This window comes from Phascolarctos cinereus, unplaced genomic scaffold, assembly GCF_003287225.1.
Source record: "Phascolarctos cinereus isolate Bilbo 61053 unplaced genomic scaffold, phaCin_HiC Scaffold_2;HRSCAF=192, whole genome shotgun sequence".
NCBI classification, from domain to species: Eukaryota; Metazoa; Chordata; class Mammalia; order Diprotodontia; family Phascolarctidae; genus Phascolarctos; species Phascolarctos cinereus.
Window position 1 is genome coordinate 292,914,559 of NW_027555625.1, and position 16,954 is coordinate 292,931,512.

At 42.8% G+C, this 16,954-nt stretch overlaps 1 protein-coding gene across 1 annotated transcript in view; it reads right to left on the bottom strand.

Moving 5' to 3' along the window:
* Positions 1 to 16,082, bottom strand: part of PEPD (peptidase D) — a 257,325-nt gene extending 241,243 nt beyond the window's left edge. The window contains exon 1 of the mRNA XM_020985026.2: positions 15,938 to 16,082. Within this exon, the coding sequence (XP_020840685.1) occupies positions 15,938 to 15,954 (17 nt within the window). The 5' untranslated portion in view covers positions 15,955 to 16,082. The remainder of the gene's footprint in view (positions 1 to 15,937) is intronic.
* Positions 16,083 to 16,954: the final 872 nt, after the last annotated feature.

Sequence of the window (16,954 nt, forward strand, 5' to 3'; positions counted from 1 at the left end):
TGATGGCTCCCAAAGACCCCCTAGTGTACTGACAGGCTTACTTCACTTGCTTGGCTGTATGGACACCAAACAATCAATAAGCATTATGACACTCCTACAATGTGCAAGGGACTGTGCTAGATGGGGACACGAGACAGAAATGAGATAGCCCTGATTTCAAAGTGCTTACATTCTATCAAGGGAAACAGTAGAATTTCTGCACTTTGCATCTTCTGCCTTGCCTGGCTTCAACTCCATGGAACAAGATGCCCCTCGCAGAACAAGCTCATCTCTGCTAAATGCACCACCAAGCTATTAACTCAACCCTTGATTGACTCGCCTCCCACTGCCTTCTGTCCCCTAGGTTTGTAGGGCAGAGTCCAAACTCCTCCCAAAGCCTTCTATTATAAAGCGCAGAAACAATGTTGTTTTCCTCTTTGGACTGTAGGGTTATTGAGGCAGGGGCTGTCTTCTTAATAATTGTATCCCTAGTGCTTAGCAGAGTACCTGGCATGTGACAGGTGTTTAATGAAAGCTTATTGGATTGGATTGGAAACAACATGTGCACATATAATAAATACAAAACATATACAAAATAAAAACTGTGGTGAGGAACATTGGCAGCTGGAGACATTAAGAGCCTGGAGGAAAGCTGAGGATTCTAAAAGATGAAAGGCAGAAGAGGGTACATTCCCAGCACTGGGGAAAGTCAGCCTGTATAAGGGTAATAGGAAAAGGAATGTATGCAAGAAATAACAAATAGTCCAGCGTACAAAAGCAAAGTAAGGAGTAATAAACCTGGAGAAGAAGCTCCTTCCAGCCAGATTGTGAAGTGCTTAAATGTCAAACAGGATAGTCTGTATTTTATCTAAAAAGCAAGAGGAAGCCACTGATGCTTTTTCCTCAGATGATATCGACAGAGGGCGTCTGGGTCTTTACCAATGCTTTCTAATTATTACATGACACCAACTTAAAATCTAAAGATGCCTTCAGTCAATATATGATGAGCACCTATTGTGTTATTTAGCAATCAGTGAAGGGAAAACCAAGTGCATGTAGAATGCATATTATCCAGGTTATAGCATACAGCTAGACAGGTGGCCTAGGAGTTAGTCTTTCAGTATATTTATCTTGTGATATATATTGTAGACACTACAAGGGACAACGATCTGGGCCCAGAATTGGTTAGACTGCATTTGGGAAATCACTGAATGAATGAAGAAACATTTATTAAGTACTTAACTATGTGCCACACACTGGGCTAAGTTCTGGAGACACAGATGGAAAACTAAGTCAGTCCCTGCTCTCAAGGAGCTTACATCCTAATTAGGGGACACAACATATCTAGGAAAGTTCAGTTTCAAGGTAGAAAGACCTGGTAGTACTGAGGGTGCTAGAGTAGGGTAGATGGCAAAGTCTAGGGTTCCTTCAGGTATATGATCAAGTCACATGACAATGCTAGGGGAGTTTGCAAGGCTGCTGCCTTGCAAGCCATGGTAAAGTCCAATGGTCCTCCATCTTACTGGGAAGGATTATACGTGCTAACTTCCCAATCATCCAAGCAGTATGGGTGGGTAGGTGGGCCATGTTCATTCAGAGAAGTTGGGGAGAGGGAGCCTACCTCTCAAGGTGGGGCAAGGGGGTGATGGTATAGTTTGACTTGCCTGACACATGCTTCCCCTTCTCTCCCTCTGGAAGCCAGATGCTTTGTGGCTTCAGCTAGGCTGGTTTGTCTGCCATGTGTGACAGTTGGGGGGGTAAAGGGGGTGGGACAGCTGACACCTAAGGGCATTGAGCTTGAAGTACTGCTATTCTCCAGGGTTTGGGGTTCAGGATCCTACACTGTTTCTATCAGGGTCTAAGATGGTGGTCTAGGTGGTGGTGGTGGTGGATGCTTTGCTGCATCAGCTAAGCTGACTTGTCTGCCTTGTGTGTGGCAGTTGGTGGGGATGGCTGGCACCTTCTCCACCAGTGTTTCCCAGCATGGTCGCCATGGGGGCTGGGTTAGAAGCAGAACTGGTGGCCTAGGGGTACTTGTCACTCCCAGGGCTCTTGTGTTTATCTGCCTATTGCTGGCAATTGGTCAATAGTTATTACTGGTGGTGATAAGGAAGGTGGGCTCTCTCTCAACAACGATTTCTCCCCTTATTGATGGTTTTGTGGGCTGGAAGTGGGACTGGTGGTTTGGGACACACTAGAATCTTCAAGGCTCTTGAGACCAGGTCCAGGAGTGTTACCATCAGGGATTGAGGAGAAATGATGGTCACGGTCGTGGTCGTGCTGTGACCTGCCTGGCATTGGAAAATGACATTAGACACTTCCCTCCACCCCCCAGGTTCCCCACACACCCATAAGGTTCGATAGAGAAGGTGGATCTAAATTATAAAGGGCTGGAAAGTCAGACAATGAGTTTAAGTTTGACATGCTAGGCCCACCACCCAATGTCTCTGGGTTGCAAAAGACACAGTCAAAGCAGCTCTTCATCAGTAGACATTAATTGCCTACTATGTTCCAGTTACTATACCAAGAGCTAGAGATACAAAGACAAAAAAGAAATGGTCCCATCCCTCAAGAATATGACCTCCTACCAGAGGAAACAATATGGACATAAGTAAGTATATACAAAATAAATGCCAGGAAATTGAGAGGGTGGGGCTAGAACCTAAGAGGATGAGGAAAGGCCTCCTGAGGGAGGCAGCTCATGAACTAAGCTTAGAAGGAATCCAGAGATTCTCTATGACAGTGATAAGGAGAAAGTGTAGTCCAAGCCTGTATGAATGCACGTAGACAAAATGGACAAATGAAAAGGCCAATTTGGCTGCACTGTAGAGTGCAGAAAGTGGGGAGGGAACAAAGAATGAGGAAACAGGAACCAGGGAGGTCAGCTAAGACCAGGCAGGACTCGATGCCTGTACATCACATCCTAAGGAAGAGACCACACTCCCAGATGCCCTCAAGACTTCAATCTGTTTGACCACAGCTTCTAGAAGAAGCCAAATATTCATGGCAGTGCAAAAATGTGTGCAAATCTTCAATAGAACAGAAAATAAAACCCCTGCTAACTAGAACTAGAGTTTTAACAAATGGCCCACAGAGTCCTGAGGAGTTCATCTAGTCCAAGGCCCTCTCACTTTACAGAAAAGGAAATCCCAGTTCAGGGAGGTCATGTGACTTGTCCAAGGTTACACTGCTAGGAACCATCAAGGTAGGACTGGAACCCAGGCCGACTGATTCTGAAGCCTGCAGCCTTTTCATTGAACCCTGCTGCCTCCCCAATTACTCCAACAGGGGATCTGTGGGGAGATGGGTCTTGTTTCTTACAAACTTAACCTTTCCCTACAGCTGTAATTCAGATACCTGAAAGTGAGGTGGTTAGACAAGCTGGATTCTTTAAAACCAAAATACCATTTTCACATCTTTTGTTCCTTGCCTACCCACACAAACTTGTGGGTAGGCTCAGGAGCTGGGCCTACTACTCTCACACTGAGGAATGTGGGCTTGTTTGTATTACTGCAAGCATTATAGACCAGGACATATCAAGGGAATTGATCTCTTTAGATAGAATGACAGAAACAAAGCGGAAAGGAATTTATTTAGAAAACAAAAAACATTGCTTCACTACATGGTAACAGCCAGCCAGCACGATCACAGTAGCCAATATCCACACAGGCTCAAATTCCTTCAAAAATTCTCCTCTCCTATCTCATTAAAGTTTATCATAGGAGGCAGAGAGAAAAAAAATATGAATTTCTGAAGATTAGAAGACAGGATAGAGAGGTTACATACTAAGCCACAAATGCAGTTTTAAGGGTTTAAGCCTTATATAACAGGAGTTGCAGGAGAAGTCACGCCAATCAATCCCACCCCACCACAGTGAATAGCAATGCTTATCAACTCAAGTGAAGACAAAGATTTTAGCAGCCCAAAATATTCTATAAAAACAGTGCCAAGGCCCTCAGTATTAAAGGTGCATAGAGGCCATGTTTTCTTAGAAGGAAAGACTAAGTTAAATTATGAGAACCAAAGACTGTTTAAGGTGGAAGGGCTCTCAGAGTTCATGAAGTTCAACCCCTCATTTTAGAAAGGCATAAGTGAGGCAACACAGAAGACACATAACTTGCCCAAGATCACATAGCTAGTTAAAGGAACCCAGTTTCCCAATTCTCAATATGTGTGGCCTACTATATATCAATCCAGGGGCTTCAAAAACAGTAAGTTAAATTTTTTTAACTTAACATTTTGAACTTTTGTGCTCCTGAGTTGAAAAAAAATAAAAGCAGTGAGTTTAGAAAGGGGCCAATTTTTTTAAAGACTACCTTTAACTAGCAAAGTTTTTTTTAAATGAATTTTTCTTTAGAACACGTTGAGTTTCAAAAGAGGGAGAGAACAGTGAGGCTGTTTTATTAACTTCATTGATTTTGAACTGATTTTTCTCTTCAATAAAAGTGTTTTAAAAATTAACTTCACTAGATTTTATGCTTTGGATTGAGCTTTCCTCCGCATGTAGGCCTTTTCAGATATAAAGAGTATAGCCCTTTCATTTGAGGTACGAAGTTTTTTAGGTTGTAAAGGCGATTCATACTTCAAATAAAGGAAAGACAGGGTAAAAGATTCTCAGAGCTAGAAGGGACCTCAAAGGGCAATTGGCACCTGAACAGGAATCCCTTCTACAACATTCTACACAAACAGCCATCCATCCAGCATCCACTTAAAGACCTCCAATAACAAGAAATCCTCTTCATTGCTCCTGATCCTGCCCCTTGAGGCCAAACAGAACAAATCTAATACGTCTTCCACATGAATTCCTTGTAAACACTTAAAAACTGCTATGACATTCCCCCTACATCTTCTTTTCTCTAGGCTACCATACCTAGCTCCTTCAACCAATCCTCATATGGCATAAATTCAATCCTTTTCATCAGTCTGGCTGCCCTCCTCTGGACACACTCCAGCTCATCAATGTCCCCCCTAAAATGTGGCACCCAGAACCAAACACAAGATTGCAGATATCTGACCAGGACAGAGTACAGCAGGACTCTCACTGCTCTCAACCTGGACATCAGACCTCTCTTAATGCAGTATGAGACTTAGCTTTACTTGAAGACAAGATACCACATTCCCTGAAAATCTTCTCCAAGTCCTTTCTGAGATTCTAGAATTTTGTGAAAACCAATTCAATGCCAATGACCTGTTTTGGAAAAAAAAGAGAAGCTACTCACACCGGAGCCGTCTGCAGACTGCTGCATCCACAGCACAGGCACCCTCGTCTGACTTACCACCCCATCTCTCATCACTGCCCCTTCTCCCTCGGACTTATCTTGCTAAGACTTGGGCTGATGCCAACTGAGCAGAAAAGGCACCTTTCCCATCACCCTTCTTTAACTGGAAACACAAGCACTCTCCCTTTCCTGTTGTCATGAAGCCACCAAGTCTGTCATCATGAGTCCTGAAGGTGAGAAGGGATGAATCATCATTCATGGTTACAAATGCATTTGGGCATTTTCGGACAGAAACCCAATGCTGACAACTCTAACTTAAGTATCTGTCAATTCAATTCCTTTCAATCTTCTCTCAGTAGGAGCCCCTTAACTAGTAGGACTCCCATCATTTTTACATTCACATCAATCAAAAGGAACATAGCTGGAAAGGCTTATTTTTGATCCCTGCTCTAGGTCAAATCCATTGTGTGGTCAGAGACCTAGGTGCCTAATTCTGTGTCCTATTCTTCCTGCTGAGGCCCAGGCAGTCTTGGAATGAGGCTATCATGGAGCCAGAGCCCCACCTGGCCAAGATGATCAAGTGAGCCATCTGGGTACACAGCAGTGCTTCTCACTTGTTTTTACTATTTAATGAGGGCGTCTGAGATCTTAAAGTCCCAATCAAGGAAGTGGCTGCCACAAATTCAGCTGGGAGAGCTCATGCATGAAAAGTCTTCACTGCCCAAGGTACCAGTACTGTATATGTCTGACAAGAGAGAAATGAGGGAATAAGAAGATCCTGCCTTGACTGTGTTGATCCAGAAAGTAATGCAAAAGTCTATAATCACATTTAAGTAAAGTTCACAAGCATTTATGAAGTGCCAACTATGTGCAAAGCACTATACTAAACACTGTTGAGCGTACAAAGAAAGTCAAAAGACAGTCCCTTCTCTCAAGGAACTCACAATCTAATGGGAGAAACAATATGCAAACAACTATATAGAAACAAGATACATAAATATGAAATGGAAATAATCCACAGATAGAAGGTACTAGCTAGATCGATAGAAGGTGGATCAGGAAAGGCTTCTTGTATAAAGTGGGATTTTATCTGGGACTTAAAAGAATTAGAAAAGAAAAGAGGTGAAAATGAAGAGGGAAAGAATGCCAAGCATGGGGAGATGGAGTGAAAATGCCCCAAGGTGGGAGATGGAGTGTCCTGTGGAGGAACAATCAATCAAACATTGGATCAATAAATAGCAAGGAAAGGAGGCCACTGGCACTGCATTGCAAAGTATGTGGAAGGCAGCAAGGTGTAAGAGGACTGGAAGTGTAGAAAGGGGCCAGGTTCTGAGGGGCTTTAAAGGCCCAACAGAGAATTTCTATTTGATTCTTGAAACAATAGAGAACACTAAAAGTTACTAAAAGGGATGGGGCCTACATGGTCAGACTCACACTTCCTACTTCACATTTACAATTCAGCGATACAGACCCTCCCCCAAAGTCTTCATATAAAACACTAATAATCAAAATCCACACTTCAAGTAATGACCAACTATGAAGGACTCAGCTCTTCTCAGCAACACAATGATCCAAGACAAGTACAAAGGACTCACGAAGGAAAATGCTGTCCACATCCAGGTAAAGAACTGATGGACTCAGAATGAAGATTGAAGCATACTTTTTTCACTTATGTTCTTTTTTGTGGGTTTTTTTTCTTTTGATCTGTTTCTTCTTTCACTAATATGGAAATATGTTTTACACGATAGTACATATATAACCTACATTAAATTGCCTACCATTTTCAGAAGAGGGAAGGGGAGGGACAGAAGGAGAAAAATTTGGAACTTAAAATCTTATAAAAATGAATGCTAAAAATTGTCTTGACATGTAATTGGGGGAAAAATACTATTTAAAAAATCCATGCTTCAAGTTCAATTCTCTGTGATTTTCTTTTGAGCCTACTTATTCAAAGCATTTCTCTCCACCTGAAGAGCATTTCTTTGCTTTTCTCAGATTCCAAAATTGATCACAGGTCTGCAATCAACTACAATATTACTGTACTATTCTTATCTGGTGCCAAGATGGTAAGAGAAGGAGTAACCAAATGGCCTCAAGTTCAAGAGCCTCAAGTTCTATCACTTATTAATTATTACAAGACTTTCACGGAAATGACAGTTTGGTTGAAAGCCAATATGTGATTTATCACAATAGAAATCAAAACTTCTCTAGGACCTTATCATCCAAAAAATACAAACTTGACAATTTCCTGCTGCAAACACAGCATAAGCAAACTAATAAAACATTTATAACTTTATTTTTGTAATGCTTTGTTGGTAAGATAGCATGCATTCCCCCATGTTTCTGAATCCTACTCCTCTCTCCTGAAACCTACATTCTGCTCTCTTCCCAAATGCCTTTTAAAAAGTGATTCTTTAGAGCACCGCTCTTGGAGTCAGGAGGACCTGAGTTCAAGGCCAGCCTCAGACACATAACACTCACTAGCTGTGTGAGACTCTGGGCAAGTCACTTAACTCCAGTTGCCTTACATAAAAAAAAAAAAGTGATTCTGAAAGGGTAAAAAGTCTGGAAGATTCAGGAAATACATTTTTAACTACAGGAAATCAAACCTGTGAAAGGCTGTAAGTAGTAAAGGGACCCGGGACAAGGGATCTTTGCTAAGGCTATCCCTAACCCTTAAGTCCTAGGGAAAAGAGAGAGGAAGAAGTCCGCACAAATCACTTCTTTAAAGAAAGTCTACCTTCTGGGCACTCTCGACCCACCAAAATCTGCAGGACAGCCTCAGCCTAGGCAAAAGAACAAAGGCTCCTTCAAAAGTTTCAGGTGGAAAAAAAGGAGAAAACTAATGCAATATAAACTAGTACCTAAAGTTGAGTATAAGTCAGAGCCACAACCAGAGTAACTAATGACTACAGTCTCACTACAACCTAGTTATTTCTTGACACAACAAAAATGGCTTTTGGCAGCTACACAGACCCTGATGACAATTCATTCAGTTTTTAAATTAATCCTTTTTCACAGGATTTCACAAAAAGAATTCTCCCATCTTGTCAATTACAGCAAAGCCTCTAAACAGGATGTTCAGGGGATTTTAGAATATTCACGTTAGCTGCATTTAAAAACCATTTTGCATTCATCATTCAACAAACATTTATTAAGCATCTACTATATATAAAGTTTTCTGCTGGGGGGCTATAGACCCAGGGTAATAAGACACAGTCTGCTTCTTGGGGAACTTATCATTTATTAGAAGTGATGAGGATACAAGTAAGTATCAGAACATGGTAGAATGTGGTACGTCCTTTTCATAGCTCAGAGGAAGGGAGGGATTCAAAGAAGGCTTCATGTAAGAAGGGGCACTTTAGCTGGGTGATGAAAGATGAGTTGCCTAGGCATGTGTTTGGGAGAAATGGCTGAGAGAAAGGCATTCCAGGCAGGGTAAATAGAATTGGCTAAGGTAAGAGAGTTAAGAAAATGCAAAGCCCATACAGAGATGAAGCATAGTTCAAGTTTACCTAGAACATTGACTGTGTAGAAAGGAGAAATAACAAATAAGGGTGAAAAGGCAGGTCGAGAGTGTGGGAAAGAGAGGTAAAGTATAAATTACAGAGGTCCTGAATGCCAGGTTTATAAGTATGAACTTTATTCTATAGACAATAAAGAGCTGAGTTGAAGAATAATATGTTTTAAGTTTCAGGAAGGAGAGTTATTTATAATGTGTGGAACAGATTTGGGATAGGGTAAGGCAACCAGCAGGGTAGAGGAGAAAGAACATTGGCTTTGGAGTCAGAGGAGTTGCGTTCAAACCCTGGCTCTTTGGGCCTCAGTTTCCTCATTAGTAAAGTGAAGGAGCTGGACTTGATGTCTAGATCCAGTTGAGTTCTAAATCTCTATGATCCTATGATCCTGTGACTGGACCCTGCGAGGGTACTGCAATAGTCTAGGCATTCAGGAATAATGGGTCCCCCTAGAGTGGGGGCCATAAGAGCAGAAGAGACAAATCTAAGGGAAATTTCAAAAAACAGACATAAGAATGAATAAAGTGACAGAGATAACATAAATGATCATTTAGTTTGGGGGAAATAAGGAAGTTGGGAGAAGCTGGTTTGGATTTGTTAAGTATGAAATGACAGTGGGACATCCAGGTAGATGTGACCTGCAGGGAGTTGGAAATGTCAGAGGGTCCAATGAGAAGCTCTGGATTGAGAAAGTGGTTAAGATCAGAGATGCAGATTCAAGAATCATCAGCATGGAGGTGGTAGTCCAAATTTAAATGCAACATGTATTCTTAAGCACTTATCTACATAGCATTGTGCTAAGGAATACAAGGTTTAGATAAAATGTAATCTCTGCTCTAATAGGGCTTACAGTCTAATAAGGAATAAGACACAAAAACAGAATACCACAGGGAAAAAAAAAAGAATTACATGACAGAACATTATAGAGCTGAAGAGCAAAATGTTATGTGAGATCTGAGGGGAAGGTAACTACTAAACAATGAAATCAGAGAAATTTGAAGCTTAAAGGGAAACAGTATAGAAAAGAGCTGAAAAATGAATTGGTCCAGCTCTGCCACTTGCTACCTATGTGACCTTAATCAACTCTCTTCCCCTCTCTGGGACTCAGTTGCCTCATCTATTAAACGAAGGTACTGAAGTAATTGCATTTCTAAGATCCCTCGAAGCTCCGACAGTCAGTAGTAAGCCTCCTAAAAATACAACTGGATGGGGCAGAAGAAGAGAAGCCAAAGGGAGAAGTGAATAGGAAACTGAGTATTCCTGGCCTAGGACCTATCATCCCATTCCGACACACACTAGCACAATGAGGGACCAGGGATTCAGGCAAAACTGAGAATAAAAAGTGACTACCAGGGCATGGGAAACTTGTTCCTTCTTTTGAAGAACATTTCATCTCCTTCTAAGTTTGGTCTATTAGATGGTAAGGGAATGGAAAGAGAAAGACTCTCTTTACATCTTGTTTAAAATATTTGTTGGATAAATTCTTAAAAGTTATTTCAGAGATGACTTATTTTTTATCTATGCCCTTATCTCAGCCTTAAGATGTGGCACTGCAAATGTATGTTTATGTTATCTGTAATTCCCGGAATGACAACCTAGGACAACACTTAAAACCATACTTAAAATCAAAGATCTATAGCTGGAAGGGACCTCTAAGGCCAAGCCCTTCATTTTATACAGATAAGGAAAGTGAAGCCCAAGGAGGCTGAGACCTGCCCAAAGTTGAAGAAATAGTAAGTATCAAAAGAGACTATAGTGTTGAGAACCTGAGATCTACACCTGAATTAAGAAGCTGGGGGCACCAAGGTCCAGCCATTTAAATCCAAAACTTCTGTACCTCCTCTGTGGCGGTAGCACCAAAGTGGCTATTAGCTCTTGACTCTGCTGACACTTCCTAGGATGTGTGGGTCTCCCTAGCAGCCTCAACCTCATCAATCCTCTCCATGACTCTCCTTCTACTTCTAGATCATCTGGACATTATCAAAACCCAGTCCAGTATTACTGAAAGCAGCAGTACTTTACTACAGGTAGTAAATAGGGACATAAATGGATATAAATCCTCACATTATGCTGCTCTATTTACAAACAGCTTTCTTCATAACAACTCTTATGAGGCAGTTTTAATATCTTCATTTTGCAAAGATGGAAACCAAGACTCAAAATCCTACAACTAATAAATGCCAGACAGAATCTTTCTGAACCCAAGACTGTTTACTAATGGCATGAGGCCTAGAAGCCAAGTAGGCAGTTCTCTCTACTTTGTCTGGACATATCTGTCTAATCTACCAAATCAAATACAATCTCAAATTAAGGGCCCTTTTCTGTCTCCTTTTCTGGATCTTCCTCCAGATCATGCCCTTTAACCACAGGTGTCCTTCTCTGTCCCTGGGCTCTCTTCTCTTCTCCCTTTCTACTAAATCACTTGATCAGCTCCCACAGATTTAATTATCATCTTTATGCTGATGATTTTCAAGTCTATCCATCCTGCCTCAAACTCTCTGTTGATCTCCAGTCCAACTGTCTTTGAAACATCACAAATTAGATGACCAGTAGACATCTTAAACTCAATATGTCCAAAACCAAACTCATTATCTTTCCCCCTAACCCTTCCCAACTCCTACCTTCCTTATTACTACAGAGGGCAATACCATCCTTTCAGTCCTTCAGGCTTGAAACCTGGGAGTTAACCCTGGACTCCTCACTATCTCTCATCTCCATAAGCAAGCTGTTACCAAGGCCTGTTGATGTCTCCTTTGCAACATTTCTTGAATATGGCCCCTTCTCTCCTCTGACACTTGCCACCACTCTAGTGCTAGCCCTCATCACCTCACACCTGAAATACTGCAATAGCCCAAGGATGGGTCTGCCTGCATCAAGTCTGTCCTCACTCCATTCCATCCTCCATTCAGTAACTAAAGTGGTTTTCCTAAAGCACAGGTTCGATCATGCCACACATCCCACTCCACCCCCATTCAGTAAATACCAGTGGCTCCCTGTTGCCTCCTTGCTCTATTTAGCATTCAAAGCCCTTTCTTTATAGCTTGGCATCTTTCCAGTCTTCTTATACTTTACTCCCTGACAAGTACTCTTTAGTTCAGTGACATTGATCTCATGGCTTTTGCATGAACAAGATACACCTTCTCTTGGCTCCAGAGATTTTCTCCGGCTGTTCCCCATGCCTGAAATATTCTCCCTCTTCATCTTTCCTAGCTTCCTTCAAGGCACAACCAAAATCCCACCTTCTACATTCCCCAACTTTAATTTCATTGCCTTCCCTCTCTGTTATTTCCTATTTATCCTGTATACAACTTGCTTTGTATATATTTGCATGTTGTCTCTCCCATTATATTGTAAGCTCATTGGGGGCAGGGAATATCTTTTGCCTTTTTTTGTAACCCTAGCAGTTAGCATGGTACTTGGCTCATAGTAACCACTAAATAAATGCTTAATGATTAATAGACTGATTTTTCTAAAAATCTATGCCCTTTTTGTCTTTGGACAAAATTTATTCTAAAAGCTATACCAAAAGTCTGTTACTTTCCAATTCTTCTAAGAGTCTTCCTCTTCCTGGAAGCAAGATGTTCTTTGAGTCACAAGCCACTTTGTCTTCTGCCATCATAATCAGAGAGTCATCAAGACTAAGCAATCAGAACTCAAGATGACAAAAAAATCAGCTCACACAATGAGAGGTGGGGAAGTGGGGATGGGATCTCATTCATCATAACCCTATCTCGGTCTAATTATAACGTTTTTTGTGTGCAACCAACAGAAAAAAAGAACTAAAATTAACTAAGCCAGGAGTAAGGTCAGTACTTCATATTGAGTGCTGAACTTAGAGTCAGGAAAACCTGAGTTTGAACCCCATCTAAGATAACTGAATCAATTAATAAGCATTAAGTGCAATGAATAAGCACTTAACACATGCCAGATATTGTGCTAGGCACCGAGAATAAAGACAAAAGTGAAAAGTCTTTGCCCTCAATGAGCTTACACTCTCTTGGGGAAAACATTTATACATAGAAAATATATACAAGGTAAGGAATCTGCAGAGACTTCATACAGGTGACACCTTATCTCAGTCTTGAAGGAAATTAGGTATTCTAAGAGGCTTACTTAGCTGGGCGACCTTGGGGAAGTGACTTAGCCTCTTAGCTTCAGTTTTCTCACCTGTATAATGGCACTTCAGTTCTTTATATTGGGCTTCCTGCAGGTTTATGGCAGGCCCCCAGGCTCACAGTTCTCTCCAGGCTCCCAGAAATTAAGAAGGCTCCTGTCTCTGCACTAAAGTGTCCAGTGGGTATGACCATAATTCTACAGATAAGCATATCAGGGCCCAGTTGGTAAGGATTCCAGGGGCTCCCTAACTATGAGGCCATATCCAAGCTTCTCTCAGCTGAGACAGAAGCCCGAGACCATCATTTTGTCATGTCTCTCAGGACCTCTACATGGTCCTGAGAGTGAAATGAAAGTGGAAGCCAAAAGATCTGGGCATTGTCATGCTTTTGCCACTGACTCACTAGTCAACTATGAGTAAATCACTTCCTTTCTTTGGGCCCAACAGGATTTAGGGCTGGAAGAGACCTTAAAGATCATCTAGTCCAACTCTCATTTTATCGAGGAGAAAACGAGGCTCAGAGACCTAAAGTGAGTTTTCCAAGACCAAAATAGCAAGAGTTTAATTAGGGACTTAGAATGTGAAGAGGACTGAGCAAAGGGAGATTTAAAAGTTTAGACAATTTCGATTCCTGCAGTCAAGGCAGTTATTATTATTACATAATAAGCACAACAGGGAAGTGAAAACTAATTGGGGCCAAGAAATCATGAGGAGTCATCAAGGGAAAGCTAGGTAGAGGTAATAGGTAACAGAATCAGAATCCGAACCCAGGTCTTCCGACTTCAGGAGTGGTGTGGTCTCCTCTATGACATGCAACCTCTTATTTTTTTCATTTGTACAAAAGGAGGAGATTGAACCCAATCAACATTAATTAAGCACCTATTTATGTGTCAGACACACCACAGCAGCAGATGGAGATACAAGGAGCAGGGCAGGGGGAGATAGATGGGGAGATAATATGCAAACAAATATATACAAAACAAGCTATCTACAGGATAAACAGAAAATAATTAAAAGGAAAGGCACTAGAAATAAAAGAGGCGGGAGAAAGCTTTCTGTAGAAGGTGGGATTTTAGAGGTCAATAGATGGTACAGAGGAGAGAGAGCATTCTAGGCATAAGGGACAGGCAGAGAAAATCCCTGGAGCCAAAAGATGGAGTGTCTTGCTCAAGGAACAGCCACAGTTCAGCATCACTGAACTGAAAAGCATATGTCAGGAAGTAAAGTGTAAAAAGATTGGAAGGTAGGAGGAGCTAAGTTATGAAGGGCTTTGAAGGCCAAACTTCGAGAGGAGGCAAGAGGGAGCCACTGGAGTTCACTGAGGTGGGGAGGGGGTGATGACACAACAGAAAACAACAGAAAATCACTTTAGGAAAATCACTTTAGTTGCTCAATGGAAGATGGATTGGAGTAAAGAGACGCTTCAGGTAGGCAGTCCCACCAGTGAACTACTGCAATAATCCAGGCATGAAGTGATAAGGGCCAACATCACAGTGGCGGCAGTGTCAGAAGAGAGAAGAGGGTATATTCAAAAAATATTGCAAAGCAGGAATCAACAGGCCTTAGCAACAGCTTAAATATGAGAGGTGAGAGATAGTGAGGAGTACAGGATAACTCCTAGGTTTTAAGCCTGAAGGACAATGCAGTAATAGGGAAGGTAAGAGGGGAAAGATAATGAGTTTGATTTTGGACATACTGAATATAAGATGTCAACGGGGCATTCAATTTGAGATGTGTCTGAAAGGCAGTTGAAAATGTGGGACTGGAGATCAACAGAGAGTTTGAGGCAGGATGGGGAGATTTGAAAATCATCAGCATAAGAATGATAATTAAATCCATGGGAGCTGATGAGATCCCCAAGTGATATAACACAGAGGGAGAGGAAAAGAGGTCCCTGAAGGACACCTGTGTTTTTGAAGGGTGAGATCTGGAGGAAGATCTACAAAGAAGAGAGAGAAGGAGCCATCATATAAGGAGGAAGAGAACCAGGAGAGAGCAGTTTCCCAAAAACTTAAAGAGAGTTATCCAAGGAGAAGAGAGTGATCAACAGTGTCAAAGGCTGCAAAAGGTCATTGGATTCGGCAATTAAGAGATCATTAGTAACTTTGGAGAGAGCAGTTTCAGTGGAATGAATAAGGTCAGAAGCCAGATTGTAAAGGGTTAAAAATTGAGAGGAGAGAAAGTGAAGACATTTGTGTAGCTGGCATTTTCAAGGAATTTAGATACAAAGGGCAGTGGGGATTTAGGGCATAGTTGGTTGGGTTGGAAGGATCAAGTTTTTTCCAAGATGCTGGAGACATGGGCATGTTTGCAGGCAGCAGGGAATGAGCCATTACACAGAGAGAGATTGAAAATAAGTGAAAGAGCAGGGATGACAGAAGTATCAATCTGCTAGAAGGGATGGAATGGAATAAGGTCTCTTGAAGAAGTAGAGAGGACAGCCTTGATAAGGAGTAAGGCACCTTCAACACTTGAGACTAGGGTGTAAAATATGAGGCAAGATTCTCAGCTGAGAGAGTGGGAGGAAGGCGGACCATGAGAAGTTTGAAAACGGATGAAGGCAGCTAGGTGGCATGGTGGATAGAGCTCTGGCCCCAGAGTCAGGAGGACCTGAGTTCAAATCCGGCCTCAGACACGTGACACTAGCTGTGTGACCCTGGGCAAGTCACTTAACTCCACTGCCTAGTTTTTTAAAAAAGAAAAAAGAGAGAAGGGATGGAAAGATATGGAAGAGCCTCGATGCTCTGAGATCTTTTAAACTCAGATGTTCTGAGTGAGAACGTTAGCTTGAAAGGGAAAGGATGGGGGGGTTGGAGGATAAATTCACACATACATACAGACACATAAAACACACACGCGTGCATATACATGCACCCCTCAGGTCCCGCAACTCCCTCCATTCCCGGAAGTGGAGAACTCAGCAGGGGGTAGGGGGGGGTGCTGGTGAAGGAGGAGTAGTTGTCAACGGTTCCCCAGGATCTGCAGAAAACAACCTACACCCTCCCTGACAGCTGGTCCCGGGTGTCCCCCGCGCCTTCGGGCGCTCCAGGACCAGGGGGGTTCGGGGATTCCCGAAAAACCAACTCAGAGAGGGCAGAAGACTTACCCCCCCAGCCACAGCCATGTTAGCCCAGACGCGCAAGTCGCTCGTCACGTGCTCTGAGGGGCGGTCAGCTGACCAGAGGTTTTTCTGCGAGCCGCTAAGGGAGGGGCGGGATTCCGCCTGGGTCTGGTGTGATTGGGCTCTGGGATGGGAGGGGCGGGGATGTGGGCGGACCTAGAGCGAAGCGGCTCTCCCAGAAGTGTGAGTTGTAGGTGCACACAGGACCGCGGCTCCTGGGGCGGAGCCATTCCTAGGGGCGTGGCTATAGTTGGACCTCTAGCCGGGGCGGGGGCTGCGGAGGGGGGGAATGCTTGGGGGCGGGGCTGATCTTTGGAATTGGAGTCTACCCTGATTCCTCCATCCCGATGTGTTGCTCCCAGATCGCCTAGCTCCCAACCAGGCGTACTCTGATAAATATTTAGCAACTGGCTCTCTGGGGAAAAAACATATGTGTTTGTGACACACCTTTAAATTTAATGTACATTATTAACGTTTTCTGAATCACTTTCTTAAGTCTCTAGACAATCAACCTGTTGTGGTCCGCGTGCCCCTCAGGGGTCAGGCCACCCTCTCCTCAAACCCTTGGCCAAGAAACTGCCCCAACTTCAGGTCCACTTTACAGAGTTCACTGAAGCCTCTCCAGACGGGGCAGTGATTCCTGGCTGTTACCAACAACGGCAGAACCGGGACCAGAGTTCTGGTGGCCTGGCTCCTAGCCAGGGGCATACTGATACATATCTAACAACCAGCTCCTTGTGGGGGAGGGAGGAGAAAAACACGTACTTGCGAAACATTTTAAAATTTAATGTGCATTATTGACATTTTCTCTATCACTTTCTTGAGTCTGCACAATCAACAAATGAATAAATCAAGAGTTGATTTGTAGTGTTTACTGATTTCTGAGGTGAAATGCTCACATTGAAAATTTAACAATCAGTTTGGGAAGAGCCGGTTTCAGCTGGCTCCAGCACGCTCCTGCTCCAGCCCCGCTGCCTTCCCTCCCAACCCCAACTGCTTCTGC